The 20,260-nt window shown below is 43.1% G+C and overlaps 1 protein-coding gene across 2 annotated transcripts in view; it reads right to left on the reverse strand.

Annotated features, from left to right (window-relative positions):
• Positions 1-20,260, reverse strand: part of INPP5F (inositol polyphosphate-5-phosphatase F) — a 100,632-nt gene that overhangs the window by 37,849 nt on the left and 42,523 nt on the right. The window contains exons 4-5 of one of the 2 annotated variants that reach the window (XM_043551921.1): positions 8,962-9,098; positions 5,248-5,376 (exon numbers count right to left, since the gene is read on the reverse strand). In XM_043551921.1, coding sequence (XP_043407856.1) covers positions 5,248-5,376; positions 8,962-9,098 — 266 coding nt within the window. The remainder of the gene's footprint in view (positions 1-5,247; positions 5,377-8,961; positions 9,099-20,260) is intronic. The other variant, XM_037904094.2, reaches the window with a different exon arrangement.

The raw sequence follows: 20,260 nt of genomic DNA on the forward strand, positions 1-20,260 counted from the left end.
ACCTACAAGATCTCCATCAAGTATTCTTACAACTACAATGTCCACCTGCTGAAGTGAAGAAACAGACTGACAGAGACAGAAGAGTACCCAGAAGTCACCTACTACAGGACAGGCCCAACAAAGAAAACAACAGAACGCCACTAGCCATCACCTTCAGCCCCCAACTAAAACCTCTCCAGCGCAACATCAAGGATCTACAACCTATCCTGAAGGACGACCCATCACTCTCACAGATCTTGGGAGACAGGCCAGTCCTTGCTTACAGACAGCCCCCCAACCTGAAGCAAATACTCACCAGCAACTACACACCACACAACAAAAACACTAACCCAGGAACCTATCCTTGCAACAAGGCCCGTTGCCAACTGTGTCCACATATCTATTCAGGGGACACCATCATAGGGCCTAATCACATCAGCCACAACATCAGGGGCTGGTTCATCTGCACATCTACCAACGTGATATATGCCATCATGTGCCAGCAATGCCCCTCTGCCATGTACATTGGCCAAACTGGACAGTCTCCACGTAAAAGAATAAATGTCAGGAATTATAACATTCAAAAACCAGTTGCAGAACACTTCAGTCTCTCTGGTCACTTGATTACAGACCTAAAAGCGGCAATTCTTCAACAAAAAAACTTCAAAAAATAGACTCCAACGAGAGACTGCTGAATTGGAATTAATTTGCAAAGTGGATACAATTAACTTAGGCTTGAATAAAGACTAGGAGTGGATGTGTCATTACACAAAGTAAAACTATTTTCCCATGTTTATTTTCCCCCCGTACTGTTCCTCTCACGTTTTTGTCAACTGCTGGAAATGGCCCACATTGATTATCACTATAAAAGGTTTTGGTTTTTTTTTTCCTCTCCTGCTGGTAGTAGCTCACCTTATCTGATCACTCATTACAGTGTGTATGGTAACCACCCATTGTTTCATGTTCTCTGTATATATAAAATCTCCCCACTGTATTTTCCACTGTATGCATCTGATGAAGTGAGCTGTAGCTCACAAAAGCTTTTGCTCAGATAAATTTGTTAGTCTCTAAGGTGCCACAAGTACTCCTTATCATTATTGATGTACATCTTTACATTCCACCATTTGGTTCTTCTAGACATTTAAACTCAACGTTAACACCTCGGCTTATAAACATACACATTTTTATTATGTTACTCACAGAAAGAGAGCAGGGCTTAAAACACTGAACGTACAACTGAGTAGATATACTTTACCAGTAGAATCTCACCTTCAGTTGAAAGTTAGTGCTAAGCAAGGGGCTGAAACTCTCCTCCTTGAGTGTTTCAGCCAATTAAGTCAGACTGAGCTCTGGGAGTGGGGGTGTGAAACATTGTGAATTCTCCCCCCCACACACACACACACTGCCCTTTGCTATAGCCATTCTGAGCAATGCGGCCTTCAACAAGAAGAGGGAGTGGGGACTTACTTCCATGACAAATTAAATATATTTGCTGCTTACTGTGGAGGTAGGGAATGGCTGCAAGAGAGAGGAGAGAACAAACTACAGAAAAAAAAAAAGAGTTGCCCGATTTTTACAAATGGAGATTATGAAGTGTTTTCTAATGACCAATCAAGCTATCACCTTCAATTAGATTAGCAGCTAAAGGACTCAAAATAAACTATCATTTATCACCCCTCTCACAGACAAACTGTGAAATTAAAAGGAAAAATAAATGAATTAATGTAAGAAAGCTGCTTGCCAGACTATGGAAGCTCCAGGATAGGTGCAGCTTGGATGTGGTTTCAGGAGACAAGACACTCGTCACCTTAACAGGTAGTATACCCAGGAAAAGAAAGTCAAGAAAATGACTAAGAAATGTCTTATCCTGTAATTAGGCTTGGCAGAATTTTATTTTCATTTTGTTATAATTTTGACACTAACATATATGTTTGTTTTAAGCTTTTTTATTTACCAATTTAAGTTTTCCCAGTTCCTGGAAACTATGGGGGTCAGACAATAACTTCTTAAATCTATTATGACTTAAGAAGTTAAAGCTTTATAAGTGTTAAAACACAAACTGTCAACATCAAATGTCAAAGGAAATATCCTTACATCAAACATTAGTAAGTTCTCAAGCTGCATTTTTCTTACTTCGCCTACCCATAAATTGCAGTCATCATCTATGGGAATTTTTGTCTGTTTGTGTGTATGTATAGTAAAATCGACATTTACCAATACAAAAATCTAATCTTTCCAAGCCTACCTATAATCGTGACACTGAAGTCTTGGGCCCTAACGCATGTGATCATTGAGGTAAATTAAATGCAACACTTGTATGTCTTGTTTAGAAACGCTCTTCCCTTTTACTGATTCACTGCTTGCTACTGCTCCGCTCCCCGCCCCCGCCCCCGCCCCGCCCCAGCGCTCTCTCTCTCTCACTCACACACAGACACCATTTCTTACCCCCACTTCCCTCCACGCCACTCTCAGTCCTTCCCTCCCTCCAGCTCTGGGTTTGATACTGTCACACATCACCACAGTATCCAAGCATCTTCCATATAAAGTCAACAGCAGCAAAACCCCTTGGAGATTTCATGGAATTCCCCACTCATCTTCTCCTCACTCCCCCTTCCTTTGCCTTTGGGTTTAGGTATTCCACTCCTACCATCCCCTGCCCAACCCCACCTTCAACATTTTTTTTTCCCATTGTGGAACTAACTCAAGGCTTGCATAAACCTTCCCCTCCTCCCCATCCCCTTTTCTTTTCTTGTCTATTTAGATTGGCCATGAGTAAATTTACGCTGGAAATTAGAAGACTGTTTCTAATCATCAACAGAGTGAGTTTCTGGAACAGCCTTCCAATAGGAGTAGTGAGGGCACGAGAGCTAACCCGTTTTAAGATGGAACTTAATATCTTTATGAACAGGATTATATAACCTGGTTGCCTGCGACAGCAGGGGACTGAACTTGATGATCCAGGAGCTCCCTTGCAGTCCTATGTTCTTATTGTTAACTATTTGGGGCAACAGGGTGCAAGCTGTTGGGGCTACCAGGTACTACAGCAATACAAAACTAATAATATTTAAAGTATATCCCGATCAGTATCGGGAACGACAAGTGTATTAAAAATATGTATTTAACTTTACTGGAAAAATGCACAAGGGAAGAAAAGGTAGAGGACATTGATAGATAAGATGCCATGGTGGTATAAAGCTATGATTGTTTATCAAACGTTTTCAGAAATAAATTTTTTAAACAGGTTTGCATTATAAAAGCAAAACACTGTCAACTCATCTGTTCTTTGATGAAACATTTCTCTATTTCACATGTGAAAACTGTTTAACTTAGATATCATCCATGAATCAACCTGTTCTCCACTGGTGCCTCAAAAATGCAAACCCCCAAAAATATCAAGCACATTCTTTTCGAAAGCATAATTTGCCACAAGGAAAATCTTCCTAGAGATCACACTCAAAACATTAAGTCTTTTATGAAGAGTCTCTTCTTTTATTTGCTCTTTACATATCGTTACTATCAATAACTGGCTGATTACATTATCAAGCTTCAAAGTGCTAACACCTTGTTCAAACGTGATAAAAATACCAACTCCACAGATTCAAAAGCCAAACCAAAATCTTTTATAGAAGAAAAAAGTGGCTTTGAGGTACTCGTATGAAACAGAGAACACATACCATAAGTTAAAAAAAAAAAAATCTAACTACTGATTCAAGATTAAGCCTCCGTCTAGTTCCCCTAAAAAATGTTGAATGTGTATATACACTTCATTACAGGATAGAATTCAACAGAACATTCTTTGTAGCACTATCTCTATGGGAGTTTAACATCAGCATCAGCCTAAAAGCATATGTCCAACTATCACAAAACATTGTTCTGCAATCTCCTCAAATATAAAAAAAATGGAAGCACCTGTTTTTAAATCTAAAGTTTTCAAGTTATCAAAATTTATCAGTTAACATGTGAGGACTTGGACACACCTACCACAAATACATAAGGGACCCTCCCTTTAAGTCAATCCTATCGTCTGGGTTCTATGGAAGGACCCCAACATTTAGGAATAATTATTGGGAGAAACCACATACCAGCCAGGTCAGACTGCAGAGACCTTGCAATAAATAACAGGTGATTACAAAAATAAATGCATTAATAACCATGCTGTCCCTTTAACTTTTAAAGTTATTTAAAAGCATAAAGAAGAGATTTTTACTGTGTGTGATGTCACAGACTGTTTTTAAAAACGTCTCGAACTTATTCACCACTGGTTTTTTTCTATTCCAGTCAGGATTTAAGAACAAAACTAAAAAAGCACTAGATACAAGAGTGGATGTAGAAATACAGTTTAAGTAGATCATGGGGATCATCTAGAGAAGGATTCTGAAGTGCTGAAGTTAGTGAAACTAGCTTGTTGTATAGCAAACAGTATGTACACATGTGCTATTGTTTGTTAGATTTAGTTCCTCCGTGTCACTTCAGATTTCTTTCTACAGAGTTTGGAGAAACCTTCATCTCATCCACTAGGTACACAAATCCAAAAATAATTTGAAGTGTTTGTATTCTTTTCAGGCTATTTTCCAGGTGAAAAGCTGAATTGTTTTTCTACTTTGCTGGAAACTGAAATTCCTGAAATGAATTAGGCAATATCTCTGTGTATATAAAATCTCCCCACTGTATTTTCCACTACATGCATCCGATGAAGTGAGCTGTAGCTCACAAAAGCTTATGCTCAAAAAAATTTGTTTGTCTCTAAGGTGCCATCAGTACTCCTTTTTGCAATATCTACAGACCTCTGCTCTGTTCCATCATTCCCTCATGAATTTTGTTTCAAGATGGTGACTTTATGACTAGGGTTATAAGATAGAAGAATGTTTTGTATGCATAATTTTTCTCTTTATTACAGCGTTAGCAACTAGTATTGTTTTATAAAGATGAAAAATATCTCTATTAACTCCACTTCACCAGGAGAACCCTTCAAGTGTACTTTCCATTCTAAGTGAATATAATTCTGTAACAGTTAAACCTTTAATGCTATGGCCCCATCTTCTGAAAATCTGTATTACATAAAATCAAATGAATGAGCATGAGGACTAAAATGAAACACTCAGGATGGAAGTCAACTTGTTTTCTTTGTGTTATATACTACATAATTCTAGGTCATTTACTGGTTTTCTTTACAGGGTGTATTATGTTACTCTGGTTATCCACCACAGCCTTCAAATCACTAAATCAAAAATGCTTTGAAAAATCACAAATAAAATAGTAAATCCTCACCTTCTTTTTATTTGATGCAGATACATTTGATTTAATTTGAGTAAAGGTCTTGAGTAGAAATTTAGAGTCATCTGGAGACTGTGTAATCTTCTCCGTCTTATTTATCCCAAAGTGATGCTTTTTACAGAGCTAAATAACAAAAATACTGTGTCAGTTAAAGTTGATACTTAACATTTGTCCCAACAGCAATTTTTATTTATAAATAAAATTTAAATAAAATTAGATTTCATTAACATGTACTTAGACTTTCAGTAAGATTAAAAATAAGGCTAATATCTTCATCAGATTAAATACAAGTTCAACAATAAAAGAAGTATTTACATCTTTCCGTCTACTTCTTGCTGTGTTAATTGCATGCTTTATAATGTGTCACCGCCGTAACTACTTATACCCATAATAAAAAAGGTGACACACATCAAACCAAGTATTTTGACATGTACAATACAAGCATGCTCCCGCAAAGAATGCCTGTCAATACTGAACTGCCACTAAACAATATAAACATGGATCATAAAAAGCTCTGTTAAGTGTTATGCTAGTCTTTGGAAGTCAGACTGATATTTTAAATTGCTGAATAAATTCTTTTTTAAACAGGGAATTACTGGTTAATAGCAGTACTTCCATAGATAATTCTGCAAGATTCAAGTCATTCACTCCTAAACTCAATATTTCTTACTTATTACATAATAATACTGTGCATAATTCTACAGTTCTGTCCTAATTTCTCTTGTGTTTGGTAGATAAAACAGAAGTCATTTTTTTCCTGTTAAGTGCATTCACCTTTTTAGATTGTGTCTTCAGAAAAGACTTCAAATTATGTCTTATTTTTAAAATGATACAGTTAAAAGAACTGTGAATACAATACATGAGAGTTTCATTTTCTATTTATACACAAATATTTTTAATCCTAAAATACCAATGTGTATCAGTAAGGAGAGGAATTACACTTATGGAACCTTGTACACCTTGGTTCTTTCATCCACTACTGAACTGTTCTAAGGCACTCTCCCCCCTCTGTCCTCATTTTTGCCTTTGATATGGCACACCAACAGTTACTTTTACGTCTCTCTGCCTCCCCAGAGGACAGAATGTAAATCCGTCCATAGGCATCTGTAAGTAATTACCAAAGATTCGTTAGTCCAGCTCTTCAATTCTATTTACCTTGAACAAACCAAAAGGTACTAACCACCATGTTACAGAAAGAGAAAAAGCAGAAAGTAAAAGGATGATAAGTTCATACACCTTCTAGCATATCTGTTTAATTGTATCTTTAGACTGGCAATAAGTTTTAAATTATAAAATTCCAAGATTATCGTGTCCTTGCACCACAGGCTGGCGCGAGTTCATCACACAGTCCCATGAACGTGGCTTTCCTCATCCGAAAGTTCTGCAGCCACTGCTCATCATCCCAGACATGCATGACAATGTGATCCAACCACAGTGCTTGTTTCCCTGAGCCCAAAAGCAGCGTTCCACTGTGGTCAGCACCTCCGTGAATGCCACAAGCAATCTCGTGTCGTAGCTACTACCCATGGAGAGATCAATGTCAAACTCCTCTTGCCTTTGTAGTTTAAGGAATAACGCCACTGCCACCCATGATGGGTTAGTCAGAGCAAGCAGCATACTTGTCAATAGTGCCGAATCCGTTCCTGCAGACCGAAGAGGCTGAGCATGCAGTACACAAACCGTTGAAAGATAGCGCCAAAAATGCGAACAGAAGCACAGGGATTACTGGGATACGAAGCAATGCATCACAGGGCACTGGGACAGAACCCAGGATGCCCCGCGACCCCCTCCGTCTTCCCACAACTCTTAGTGGCAGAAGAGGAAGAGATGCTCTATGGTATAGCTGTCCACAGTTCACCACTCTGAATACCGCTGCAAGTGCCATGAGTGCGAACATGCTATTGTGCAAGCAGCTGACAGTGTGAACACACAACAGTGGTTTCTCTTCAGCGCTCGCTGAGAGGCGCTGTAACTCTGCCAGTGTAGACATACCCTTAAGCACTTTATACATTTACGTCTGACAGTTACGACTGAATCAAAGGCTTACAAAATTCATTTACTTTGCAGAACATAAATTTATCATCTGTTAACTGTCATCCGTGCACTAATTAATTATTCATGCTACAAGTCAGAATGAAATCACTAAATCTCAGATTATTTCAGAGAATTGTTATTGTACTGAACACAACTTTTTACAGAAATCCAAATTTAAACATCGGGAAGGCCAAAAACAAGTTTTCATAACTAGATATGAGAGCAATATCACTTATTCAAGTAGGAACATAAAAACAATAGTTTAATTTCCAGTTGACATAAACCACTTTGCTGTTCAGTGAATAGTGACCTCTGCCAAATTAAAACGCTGTCCTAAATATGAAAGGCTCCATATATTTCATTGAGCCATCCGTCCACCCACCTTTTTTTTTTTTTTTTTTAAACAAACATCCTGGTCCTGTTTATGTAGACTAGGTTTTGTAAAATTCAGTAAATCGGTGTCTTTTCAGGGATTTTCTGATAGTTAGCAATTAGTTATTTCCATAATCTCTTGTTTAGAATGGAGGTAAATAATGTGATCATCTTAAATTTCATTAAGGAAAAAAAAAGAAGACTACAGAGTTTTTTTTTGTAATCTTCAAGTCTCAACTACAGATTACCAAGAAACCAAATAAGCTATATAGATTCCTTGACAATTATCTGGGTGTTTTCTTCCACAAATTTGTGACAGAAGAGCGAAAATTTGATTATTGATGGGTGATTATTAATAGTATAGTTACCAGATACTATCCTAGTTGGAAGTTTGTCAACACTGGATGCACATATTCATGCAGTTCTACTCCTATTGCTGCATAACTTGCTATAAGACTCTGTGAGGCAGGAGCTAATACTGTTGTAGAAGTAGCACGCTCAAACTCCAACAAGGGAGTCTGACAGAAAGAGTGCTTTGCCACACAACAGCAACTTTCCAGAACTACTGAATGAATAATTCTTTAAAAGATTTTATTTTCCAGTTAGTTATAAGACTAGAGTCACACCTTAATTGTATTGACATTTAAAGAATACATTCTGGATCTGTTAGACTAGAGCACTTCTTACTAACAAGAACATAAGCTCTACAGTCCTGAAGATATCCTATTGCATACCTCAAAATAAGCATGAGCATACACACTAAATAAAATGGCGGTCAGTCATTTCCCACTGAAGCCCCTGATTATCATATCTTTATAGGCACTATCCTCCCCCTGTATCTCTGCAGGGAGGGTAGCCTGAGCCTAAAGGTGGTGTGAATTTCCCCTCTGTGGCATACACAAAAGCCTCCCCAATAGCTTCAGCCTCTGCAGAATTTGAGGGGACTGACAATCTGATCAGATTACTCTGGATTCTTTTCCTCCCAACCGACAGTGAAAATTAATACAGTCTGAGGGTGCATTTAATTTGTAGTTTTCCCTCATTTCTGAGAAGTCCCCCTTTAGAAATGTCCTGGGGCAGACATAGTAAGGGAAGCTTGTGTATGAAGGACTCCTACAGGAGTCATGATTACAAAAGCAAGCAGGACTGCATGTCAGAGTGGAGGCAATGGGCATCCATGCCAACATCTGTCACTTCCTAGGCATCCCAAGGGATATGTTGGCCCAATAAAAGATACTACCTCACATATCTTGTATCTCTAAGAATTTCAAATTAGATGTTTTCAAGGTTTTAAAATCATACCTCCAACTCCAGATCCTGAGGGTCCGTTTCAGAGAGCGGAATCACTGCAATTTTGGTTATTTTGCATACTTCATGGCTTTCTGGAAGCTTGCCAATCAATGCTTTCTGGCGAATGAGAAGTAGCCACCATGGTAGATCTGGAAAATGTCAGCAAAGTCTGTTAGTGTCACAACAGAAAATAATTAAACCATATTCACTGAGAGGACACAATCATATTAAACCCAAAACCTTACTCCTACCTTAAAAGTGTTATAATCTCATAGGCCAATTCCCTCCAGATTTTCTTGAGCTTTGTGGGAAGAAAAAACCCTCTGCTACTCTATCACTGAAATATTAAGGAAAGTCACCATGTTGTGGGATAAGCTATTAAGGGAGAGGGCACCACTGCTTCACTGGCAGCAATTAAAATGATCCCAGGCACATTCCTGCCAACATCAATAATGCTAGTGCACATTCAAAACAAGGTCAGTCAATTTGATTTCTGTATCATTAGAAACAGAAAAGGAAGAAAATTAGAGTTCACCGTACAGAAAAAAAGTCAGCCAACAGGGAAAAGCTTTTCCACAAGGCTGTATCACACAAAAATGGAAAGTAAATAAAACATTTAAACACAGCTGCTGTGTCCATTTTAAATGGTCATAATGTGAACAGATCACTTCAGTGCACAGACATGAACGCTATACCCTAAAATCAGGCTTAATCAAGTTACAGAGCCTGTATTTTTAATGTGCATGTTAACCAGTTTGGGGATTGAGAGACAAAAGCTTAGTTTTGTAACAAGGGAAATGTTAGTTATACTGGCACCTAAACAATCTTTGTAACACAAAGAACTGTGTAATACCTGACACCCATGTGAAGCAGACACATTTATCACACCCTCAACAATTCAAAAAGAGATGGGGAACTAGAGAGAAGTTAAGTGGCATACCCAGGCCTCCTAAATTCCTGTCCATGGTTAATCCATAAAACTATATTGTCACTGTTTTAACAAGCCAAAAATATCAAACTAACCCCATCTCTTGTCCAATATGCTGGGTTTTGTTGTTTGTTTTTTTTAAAAAACACATATCCTTGCTATTTGTTGGACTCAGCAATAGTAACAAGATGGCGTTGTACATTTTGATGGATTTTTGTATAATGCTATGCAAGCTTCACAAAGTCGTTGACATCGCTACGTTAATACATTTGCTACGACGCAGTGTGCACATTTAATTGTGAGCAAGGATCACAATCGCAGTTTTGCTTTTACTCTTATTACAATGGATCGTTGGCTCATTCATCCAACAGAAAAAACCCAACCAAAATGAAAAACAAAAGTCTAAACTGATTCAAGTGAAGCACTGCCGCAGCACATATCAGTATATGTACTTGTGGGGCGGTGGAGAAGGGAGGAAGGACGTAAACTAGTACACACACAAAGAAGGGGGGAGTTAAAGGACAAGGATAAACTGGAAGCACTTTTAGGACTTCTGTTTTCTCTTAGGCCTACAACTAAAGGGTAGACCAGTACAGAAAAAACACTAGAGCAATGCTACAGACATTTTTAAAAATGTAAAGGAAGAAAAAAAAATTACTGAGCAGGAAAATCATTTCATTAAAGGTATTTATACAGAATAAGTATTTAAAGGGGGGGGAAAAAACAGGAATAATTTTGGGCATTGTACTTTGTTAAAGATATTGAACAAAAGTCAATGTTTGAGGTCCAAAATTTTATCTACTGCACAAGTGCATTAAGGGTGAGAAAAAAAGTCTTCCAGACTCAAAATCTAGATGCCTTCGGGTGGATTAAACTTTTTTCATAGAAAAACATGTTTAGAAACTCAGCTACTAGAGTTTTGTTGATTCCCACGTACAGAAAAAAAAGTTGACTTCCTGGCCAATTTTTATGAGATACTATACGTATGCCAGTCCTGCTGTCTATTGACTGAAGATGAAGGCAGCATAGAACTATCAAAGCAAAGATACTTCTATAACCTACCAACATGGAAGCCAGATATAGCCCAAAACTGCTGGAAACGGTGTTGTGTTATATCAGTACTGCTGTTCAAGTGAGTTTAAAAAGCAATGAAGGATGGTCACAACCACTGAAGAGGCTCTCCTAAGAGTTACTTGCAAAAAGAACAGATCTGTTTGCACAAGACTGGAGTCAAGCACTAACTAGACCTGAAGAGCACTTCCTTTTGCCTGTGTTGTTCTGCATTGGCAGCCTCTGGAGAAGTGGCTATCCCCCACACGGCCTTCCAAAAAAGGCCAAGAGTAGCCAAAAAAATTTATACCTTTTAAAAAAGGAAACTGAACTGCTGTAAGATAAAATTAACATTAGACACTTCAAACAGGAATCGAATTTCCACTTAAAACAGAAGCTCTGTCACTCTAGTAAAAAAGCTGTACCCTAGACATACAAGTCAGGCCAGATCTTAGAAATAGATCTGCATTGTAATTAATAGCTCAGCACCACCTTAGTCTCTGGGCAGCTACAGGCACAGCGCACCACGCCCGCAGCAGCGCCTGCCCGCCCTCCCCCGCCCCTACGGGCACAGCGCGCCACGCCCGCAGCAGCGCCCGCCCCCCCCCCGCACCTACGGGCACAGCGCCCACCCCCCCACCGCACCTATGGGCACAGCATGCCAAGCCCGCAGCAGTACCCCCCCCCCGCACCTACGGGCACAGTCTCCTCAGACCTGAGCTGCAATCAGTTTATTGCAAATACACATCAGTAAGATATTTTGACAGGAGAGGGTACCGTCCAGGTCAGTGGTTCTGAACCTGGGGCCCAATCAGCCCAGAGCTACGGCCCATTTGACATCCTCAGGGCCATTGAGGTAATATTGCATGCAGCCCACATAACACGTTGTGGGCCACATATGCAGCCCACAGCAGTAAATAGGTCGAGAACCACTGGTCTAGGTTGAAGTTGTTTTTCCAGCATAGCCATGTTGATATTAAGTGAAACTGCATTTAACGAAGTGAGGAAAAAACGGTTACTCACCTTCTCGTAACTGTTGTTCTTTGAGATGTGTTGTTCATGTTCATTCCAATCAGGTGTGTGCATGACGATTGGAAGATTTTTCCCCTAGCAGCATCTGTAGGGTCGGCCTGGGAGCCCCCTGGAGTCGCGCCTTCATAGCACCGAATACAAGGTCCTGCCGACCTGCCACCCCCTCAATTCCTTCTTGCTGGCTACTCCGACAGAGGGGTAGGAGAGTGGGTATTAGAATGGACATGAACACCACATCTGGAGAACAACCGTTATGAGAAGGTGAGTAACTGTTTTTTCTTTGAGTGCTTGTTCAAGTCAATTCCAATCAGGTGACTGACAAGCCCAAGTTCAGGAGGTGGGGTCAGAGTCCTCCACTGATTAGAGCACCACTCTTCCAAAGGCCACATCGTCTCTGGCCTGCTGGGTGATTGCATAGAGCACGGTGAAAGTGTGTATGGAGGACCACATCGCTGCTCTGCAGATTTCCTGGGTGGGAACCTGCGCCAGGAACGCCATCGAAGAGGCCTGAACCCTGGTGGAGTGCGCAGTGATCGAAGGAGCAGGCACCCTTGCCAAGCTGTAGCACTCACAAATGCAGGATATGATCCATGATGAGATACGTTGAGAGGAGACAGGAAGACCTTTCATTCTGTCCGCTACTGCCACGAATAGCTGGACGGACTTTCGGAACGGTTTCACTCTCTCGATGTAGAAGGCTAGCGCTCTGTGGACATCCAATGAGTAAAGCCTCTGCTCCCTGATGCTCGAGTGAAGGTAGGGCAGAATTCAGGGAGGAAGATGTCCCGGTTGATGTGGAACTGGGAGACAACCTTCAGGAGAAAAGCCAGGTGAAGCCTGAGCTGAACCTTGTCCTTATGGAATACAATGTAAAGGGGGCTCTGATGTTAGGGCCCTGAGCTCAGACACCTTCCTAGGTGAAGTTATTCCTACCAGAAATGCCCCCTTGTATGAGAGAGAGAGAGCACGAGCAGGGGACAGGTCACTAAGAGCTAAAATGGTAACCCCATAAGTTTGGATAGGACCAAATTGAGGTCCCAAGCCGGGACAGGCTGTCAGACCAGCGGGTATAGTCTGTCGAGACCCTTAAGGAAATGGGTGAGCAACGGGTTGGCAAAGACTGAGCATCCCTCTGCTCCTGGATGGAAGGCAGAGATGGCAGCCAAGTAAACTCTTATTGACGACACAGACAGTCCCTGCTCCTTGAGGTGGAGAACACAGTCCAGTATTAGTGGAACTGAGGAGAGCGTCAGAGATGAATGGTGCTGTGCAGACCAGATTGAAAATCTCTTCCACTTAACAAGGTAGGTAGCTCTCGTGGAGGGTTTCCTGCTGCCCAGGAGAAAACTTGTCTGACTTGATCAGAGCAAGAAAGCTCAACTGGGTTCAGCCATGGAACTTCCATTGCATGAGGTGGAGCGACTCGAGGTTCGGATGTTGCAGATGACCATGATCCTGAGTTATTCAGTCCAGGAAGAGCAGCAAGGTGACGGGAGCTTCCATGGACATTTCCAAGAGTGATGTGTACCAGTGATGGTGAGGCCAGGCTGGAGCTACCAATATCACCAAAGCTTGTTCCCTCTGAATCTTGAGGAGCACCTTGTGAATGAGAGGGACAGGCAGGAACACATAGGAAACTGCCTCCCCATAGGAGGGGGAACGCATCCGCGATGGAGTCCAGGCTGCAATTCAGGAAGGAGCAGAATAGCTGACACTTCCTGTTGCGTCGCGTGGCGAACAGGTCTATCTGGGGAAAGCCCTGCTGATGGAAGATTGAGTTCACTATATCCAGGAGGAGGGACCACTCGTGGCCGTGGAACAACCTGCTGAGATGGTCCGCCAACTCCTTCTGTACTCCAGGGAGGTATGATGCTTGCAGATGTATTGAGTGCTCTACACAGAAGTCCCATAGCATGAGGGCTTCCTGGCAAAGGGGAGAGGAGCACGCACACACACGTTTGTTGATATAGAACATCGCCATGGAGTTGTCTGTCATGATTGATACACATCCCCCTGCTAGGTGGGCTCGGAAAGTCTGGCATGCCAGGCACACCGCTCTCAGTTCTCTGACATTGAGGAGTAGAGCAAGATCCACCTGAGACCAGAGGCCTCCCAAATGTGCCCCCCAGCCCAAGTCTGACATGTCTGTCATTAGCAAGAGGGATGGCTGGTGAAGGGTACCCCTGCACATATGACCTGAGGATCGAGCCACCGCAAGAGGGAGCTGAGTACCAGACGAGGCAGGGTTACAATCCTGTCCAAACTGTCCCGGGCTGGCCGATACACTGAGGCTAGCCATGACTGAAGAAGTCTAAGTCTGAGTCTGGCTTCGTAGGTACAAGCAGCCACGTGTCCTAGAAGTTTCAGGCAGTTCTGTACTGTGGTGGTGGGGAACTTAGTTAGACCTCAAATGATGTCGCCGAGAGCTCGAAATCTTACTTTGGGAAGGAACGCCCTGGCCTGTGTCGAGTCCACTACCGCCCCTACGAATTCTATCCTCTGAACGTGGACAGCTTTGATTTGCCCTCATTCAGTAGCAGGTCCAGTTCATCGACAGACGCACTTATGAAGATGGCTCTCTACCTGAGCCCTGGATCGGCCTTTGATCAGCCAGTCGTCGAGGTATGGGAACACCTGTATCTGTCGCCTGCACAGGAAAGCACCCGCAACTGCCATGCACTTGGTGAATACTCGAGGTGCCGCTGACAGGGAGAACGGAAGGACTGTGCACTGGTAGTAGGTCTTGTTCACCACAAACCTGAGGTATTTTCTGTGGGACAGAGTTATTATTATGTGAAAGTAAGCGTCCTTCAAGTCAAGGGCAGCGTACCAGTCTCCTGGATCCAGTGAAGGGATGATGGAGGCCAAAGAGACCATGCGGAATTTGAGTTTCTTCATGAACTTGTTGAATTCTCGCAGAGCTAGGATGGGCCTGCGCCCGCCTTTGGCTTTCGGTATTAGGAAATACCGGAAATAGAAGCCCTTGCCCTTCTGCTCCTGAGGAACCTCTTCCACTGCCCCTAGCAAAAGAAGCGAGTGCACTTCCTGTGTAAGGAGTTGCTCATGAGAGGGGTCCCTGAAGAGGAACAGGGAAGGGTCATAGGAGGGCACAGAATTGGATGGAGTATCCCCTCTCTCCTGTGTGGAGTACCCAGCGGTCTGAAGTGATACGGGACCATGCATGGCTGAAAGGGGATAAATCGGGACGAGAAGGTAAGGTGGGGTAGATCCAGTTCTCAATATTGTACACCATCCTCATGCGTGCCTTCAAAAGGCCTGTTTCTGGCCCCCAGAAGGCTTGGTATGGCCAGAGCCCTGGCCTGAGGACAGGTGCGGCCTCTTCCTGCCACTCCTATTCCTCCTCTGGGAACTGTCCTGTTGGTTTTGCCGGTAAAACTGCAGAGGAGGTTGTGTCCTGAAATGTCTGCATTGTGTGGTGCGGATGTGTATACCGAGGGACTTGAGGATAGTTCTCAAATCTTTTAAACTATGCAGTCTTCTGTCTGTCTTTTCAGAAAACAAAGCCTGACCTTCAAAGAGCAGGTCTTAGATGGTCTGCTGGACTTTGTTAGGTAGTCCAGAGACCTGGAGCCAAGAGAACCTCCTCATGGCCACCCCCATAGTCTTTGTATGGGCGGCTGCATTCACACCATCAAGAGCTGCCTGCAAGGAGGCCCTAGAAATGAGTTTGCCTTCCTCCACCAAGGCCTTTAATTCAGAATGGGAGACTGATGGTAACAGCTCAGAAAACTTGGCCATCGCTCCGCAGGTGTTAAAGGAGTATCTCCTAATGATGGCCTGTTGGTTTGCAATTCATAGCTGCAAACCAACGATGGAGTAGACTTTCCTCCCGAATAAGTCAACCTTTTTGGCCTCCTGGTTTTTAGGTGAGGGTCCCTAAAATCCCTGGTGCTCCCTTTGGTTTGCAGAATTCACCACCAGGGAGTCGGGTGGAGGGTGAGTTTCCAAGTGCTCGTAGCCCTTTGAGGGGATGAAATAGTGTCTTTCATTCCTCCTTGATGTGGGGGGCAAGGAGGCCGGGGTCTGCCATAAAGTTTTTGTGGTTTCATTTATAGTTTTAATAGGTGGCAGCGTAATATGCAAAGGTCCAGAGGGGGAAAGGATATCCACCATGGGATCCGCATCCTCTACCACCTCCTCTGCCTGGATCACCAGGTTCTGGGCCACCCTGCGCAACAACTGTTGTAGAACCCTGCTGTCCTCCAAAGCCAGGGCCGTTGACATGCCTGCAACGGCCTCATCTGGGTAGGACGAAGATGAAAACACTGGCCCATGGCCCTGGTTACTGTCCTCGGTGCCCAGGGGGTCGCGATGCTCATGGGGCTAGCGTGCTGATGGAGCAGAGGCTGCTGGTGCTGGGATCATCAGCGCCGTTGGCACTGGGATCATCAGTGCAGAACCCAAAGCAGCAGGCAGGAGTCATCACTGAAGATGGATCCAATGCCAGTAGCTGTGCAGGGGCGACGGATGCCAACGCGATCAACGCTGATCTGGATCTCGATGCCTGGCTCTGACCCTGGACCTGATGGTAAGCCCAGGGAGTCCAAAAGGGCCACTGAGTGGGTTGTTGCCATTGAGGTGGCCGCGGCACCAGAGGAGACTGGCGATGTCGCCTAGATCTAGACCTGCTGCTGCTGGACCTATCCGAACAATAGGACTCTGCCTCAGAGGTCTCCGAAAAAAAGACCACGGAGGTGCGATACTGGTGGTGCTGAACAGCAGTGCTGAGCCTCTGGGGACTCATGTGGTTCCCCCGGGGGGGCGGCCGGTGCTGGGAAGTGGCACGCCAGAGATGGGGAGCAGTGTGACATCATAGCCTGCTTGCCTCTAGATGGACTAGGTGGCCTGGCTAACACCAGTGCCTCTTCCCTCCCTGAAGAAGGCAGAGGCGTCAGGCAGATGAGGTCCTGGGCTGCCTCAAAAGTCTCCGGAGTGGAGGGGAGTTGAATGTCCCAGCCCTGATGGTCCGGAGAGCAGTAGTGGAATGCAGTCAACTTGACCCATTGCGGGGCAGGAGTTGACGAGCCCCTTGGAGCTGCTGGGCCCGAAGTAGGCTGCGTGAGTTGAGGTCTCCCTGCTCCTGTCTCCTTAGGCTTAGTAGGGGAGAGCGCCCTCTTTCCTGCTTCTTTTTCTTCTGGGCACCAGAGATACAGATCGGCACCTATTAAAGTCTTATGTTTGGCGCCATGTTGGTGCCGGGAATCCTTAGTCTCCTTTCTAGGAGCCGACTCGCACAACATCGGCACCAGTGCACTGCACACGGAGGAGGCAGCGGCTGGCACGGGCTCTGCTGACCCAAGGTCGGATTGCGGGCGGAGGACTGCGTCCATGAGGATAGGACTGAGTCTCTGTTCACGATCCTTGAGGGTCCTCGGCTGAAACCCTTTACAAATGTGGCATTTGTCCTTTTGGTGACTCTCGCCAAGGCACTTCAAACAAGAAGTGTGCGGGTCACTTTTTGGCATCAACTTTCCACAGATTTCACATGGTTTGAATCCTGGTGACCGATGCATACCCCGGCGGTGGGGGAGAAACAGGGAGGTGGGGAGGTAACCCCCCACAACGAAAACTTAGACTACTACTACTACTATCAAAAACAAAAAACTACTACTAACTATATACAAATAACAGGACACTGCTAATGTTCTTGCAAAAGCAAGAGCGAGGGAAGTTCCAGCTAGCCATCACTGACGGTAAGAAGAAACTGAGGGGGTGATGGGTCGGCAGGGCCCTATATTGGGCGCCATGAAGGCACGACTTATGGATGCTGCTAGGGGAAAAATCTTCTGGCTGTCGTGCATGCAGCGCACACACACCTGATTGGACTTGACATGAACAAGCACTCGAAGCAGCAGCAAGCTTAACAAAGTCAAGAGTGATATTTTGGCCATTCCCCATTCCATTTACTGCACAATGGAGTATAAAGCCTCCTATAATGCTGAACAAGAACTAAAGAGATTAATTTACTTAGCTCTATTGTTAAAAGCAAGGATCCAGACACTTAAGGTGCAAAATGTGTACAGAAAACATGCTTGGGTGCATTGAAAAAAAAAATGCTTGTACTGTAATTCTGATCCCTGAGCCAAAATAATAGAAATGATGCTTAAATCTCAGGGCAAGATGAGAATGCCGATCAGGAAGTGATTATGCAGCTAAAGTATGACCTGAAGGAAAAACTAGAACAATGGCCAGGAAAGGCTCTCAATTATTCAGATATTGCTTGCAACTGTGATAAGGAATCCCTAAAATGGACACACACACACACAGGTTCTGCAAGGTTGTTATCATAGTAAGCAGTTAGTTACAGCTGTAACATTCCATTCAATCTCATCTTTATTCACACATTCATTCATACACACACACAGGTTCTGCAAGGTTGTTATCATAGTAAGCAGTTAGTTATAGCTATAACATTCCATTCAATCTCATCTTTATTCACACATTCACTCATACACACACACACACACACAGGTTCTGCAAAGTTGTTATCATAGTTACCAGCCTTAGAGTTGCTCATGCCAAGCCACTGGCCAGGTGGCCTGGACATGAGGAGGGAGCAAGGCCTTGTCAGATGCTCATCTGATGCTCCTGGAAGTTGGTTTGCAGAATCAGACCCCAAAGTTCTCACTTTTTAGAGTCTATTTTTATAGGAATTTCTTCCTATGCCAGTCTATGGGAATTGCTGCATCATGCTGTTGCTGAATCAATCAGCAGATGGCACATTCCTGACGGCTCCAAGATGTTATCTTGTTCTTTGGTTCTCCCATTCTTGAGGCTGTTGGGTGGATTCCAGTCTGCCCTCCGGGGATCCTCTGGCTATTTCCACTTGACGCCTTCTTCAGCCGATGGACACTGGATTCTTAGGCTGGCACCTCCCTGATCATTCAGTTATTATCCACACCAAGCATCCATCCACATACATCCTCTATCTCTATTTTAATCACAATTGTTAATACAACAAAAGGGCGGGGAGTCTCTGGGTGCTGTTTCTGTTGTTAGAGTATTGCTTTGAGTCTCTGTGAATTGCTTTGAGAACAGACTCTGTCTTAGAATGTACTAACACAATTACCAGCTTGCAAGTTTCACACACAGAGGGAGAGAAACAGTACCAAAAACCAAGAGACCTCTTAATTAGTAATACCCTGGAATTTAAACTATGGGGAATCAAACTCATTTGTGATTTTAATACAGAACTTCTTTAATATGATCCAACAATGTGTGCTCTTATGGATAAAGTAAGAACAGTTTCCTAAAACAGCTTTTGAACAACATATTTGATTGGAATTGTTTCTTACTCTGTATGCACGCTAACTCCCGCCTTCAGGGAAATCACAACTTCTTGTCATTTTAGAAGTGTACATTTTAGTCATCTGCCTCATTTTTCACTGGATTTAATTATTGTGGGGTTTCTGCATAAGCAGCTAGGGAAGAACAGATGGCAACAGCTAATTTAAAGCACTGTATCTGTTAAAATAACCTACCACTTCAGATTCTTCACTATAACTGGAATTTAGTTCAGATTTTTGCTCCAACTACCAGCCAGTACCACTTAAGTGTTTTTCTAACACTTCCTAAAACACTCAGTGTACAGCAACATCTCAAGTAACACATTATGCATACTGTCTAGTCACACTTTTCTCCCCTTGACAAGGTGACATTGCTATAGTATTACAAGTCCTAAACCTGCAATCACATGGCCTTCCTCTATGAACACTGCTGCTTGAGTTTGCTCAGAAAACATTGCCACCTCCTTATTTTTGTCACATTGGGATTGTTGTCTGAGCTAAATAGCAAATTCCTTGTTAAGTGCCAAAATGATGCATATTTTATTTCTTGCAAATTTCTACCTATGCTTTTGATTGGGTGGAGGTGGAGGTAGAGGTAGTCATGTCCTGTTGAAGATACGAGATCTCTTTTCTCAAGTTTTTTGGTTTCAACAAGTCAACATTTTCCAAACGACAAAAAGCATTTCTTCAAAAAAATTTCCCAACCAGCTCTGCTAATGAGATGCACAACAAACTCAAAGAGCTTTCCGGCACTTCATCCATCTTATCTTACGGGGCACCCTTCCCAAGCCATGCCTACTTCAACTTTTATATATTCTCATCTTCTAACATGAATACCAGAAACACCATTAGGTTCAGCTATTAACTTTCAGTGAAAGCAGACATGAACCTTCACGTCTGCTGGGATAATTATTCTGCTGCATTCAGCTGGTTAACTATTTACATACTATAAAGACTATGCAACGGCTAATTACAATTTTATCTTGACTGGCAG

Source organism: Chelonia mydas, chromosome 7 (genome assembly GCF_015237465.2).
Source record: "Chelonia mydas isolate rCheMyd1 chromosome 7, rCheMyd1.pri.v2, whole genome shotgun sequence".
Lineage (NCBI taxonomy): Eukaryota > Metazoa > Chordata > Testudines > Cheloniidae > Chelonia > Chelonia mydas.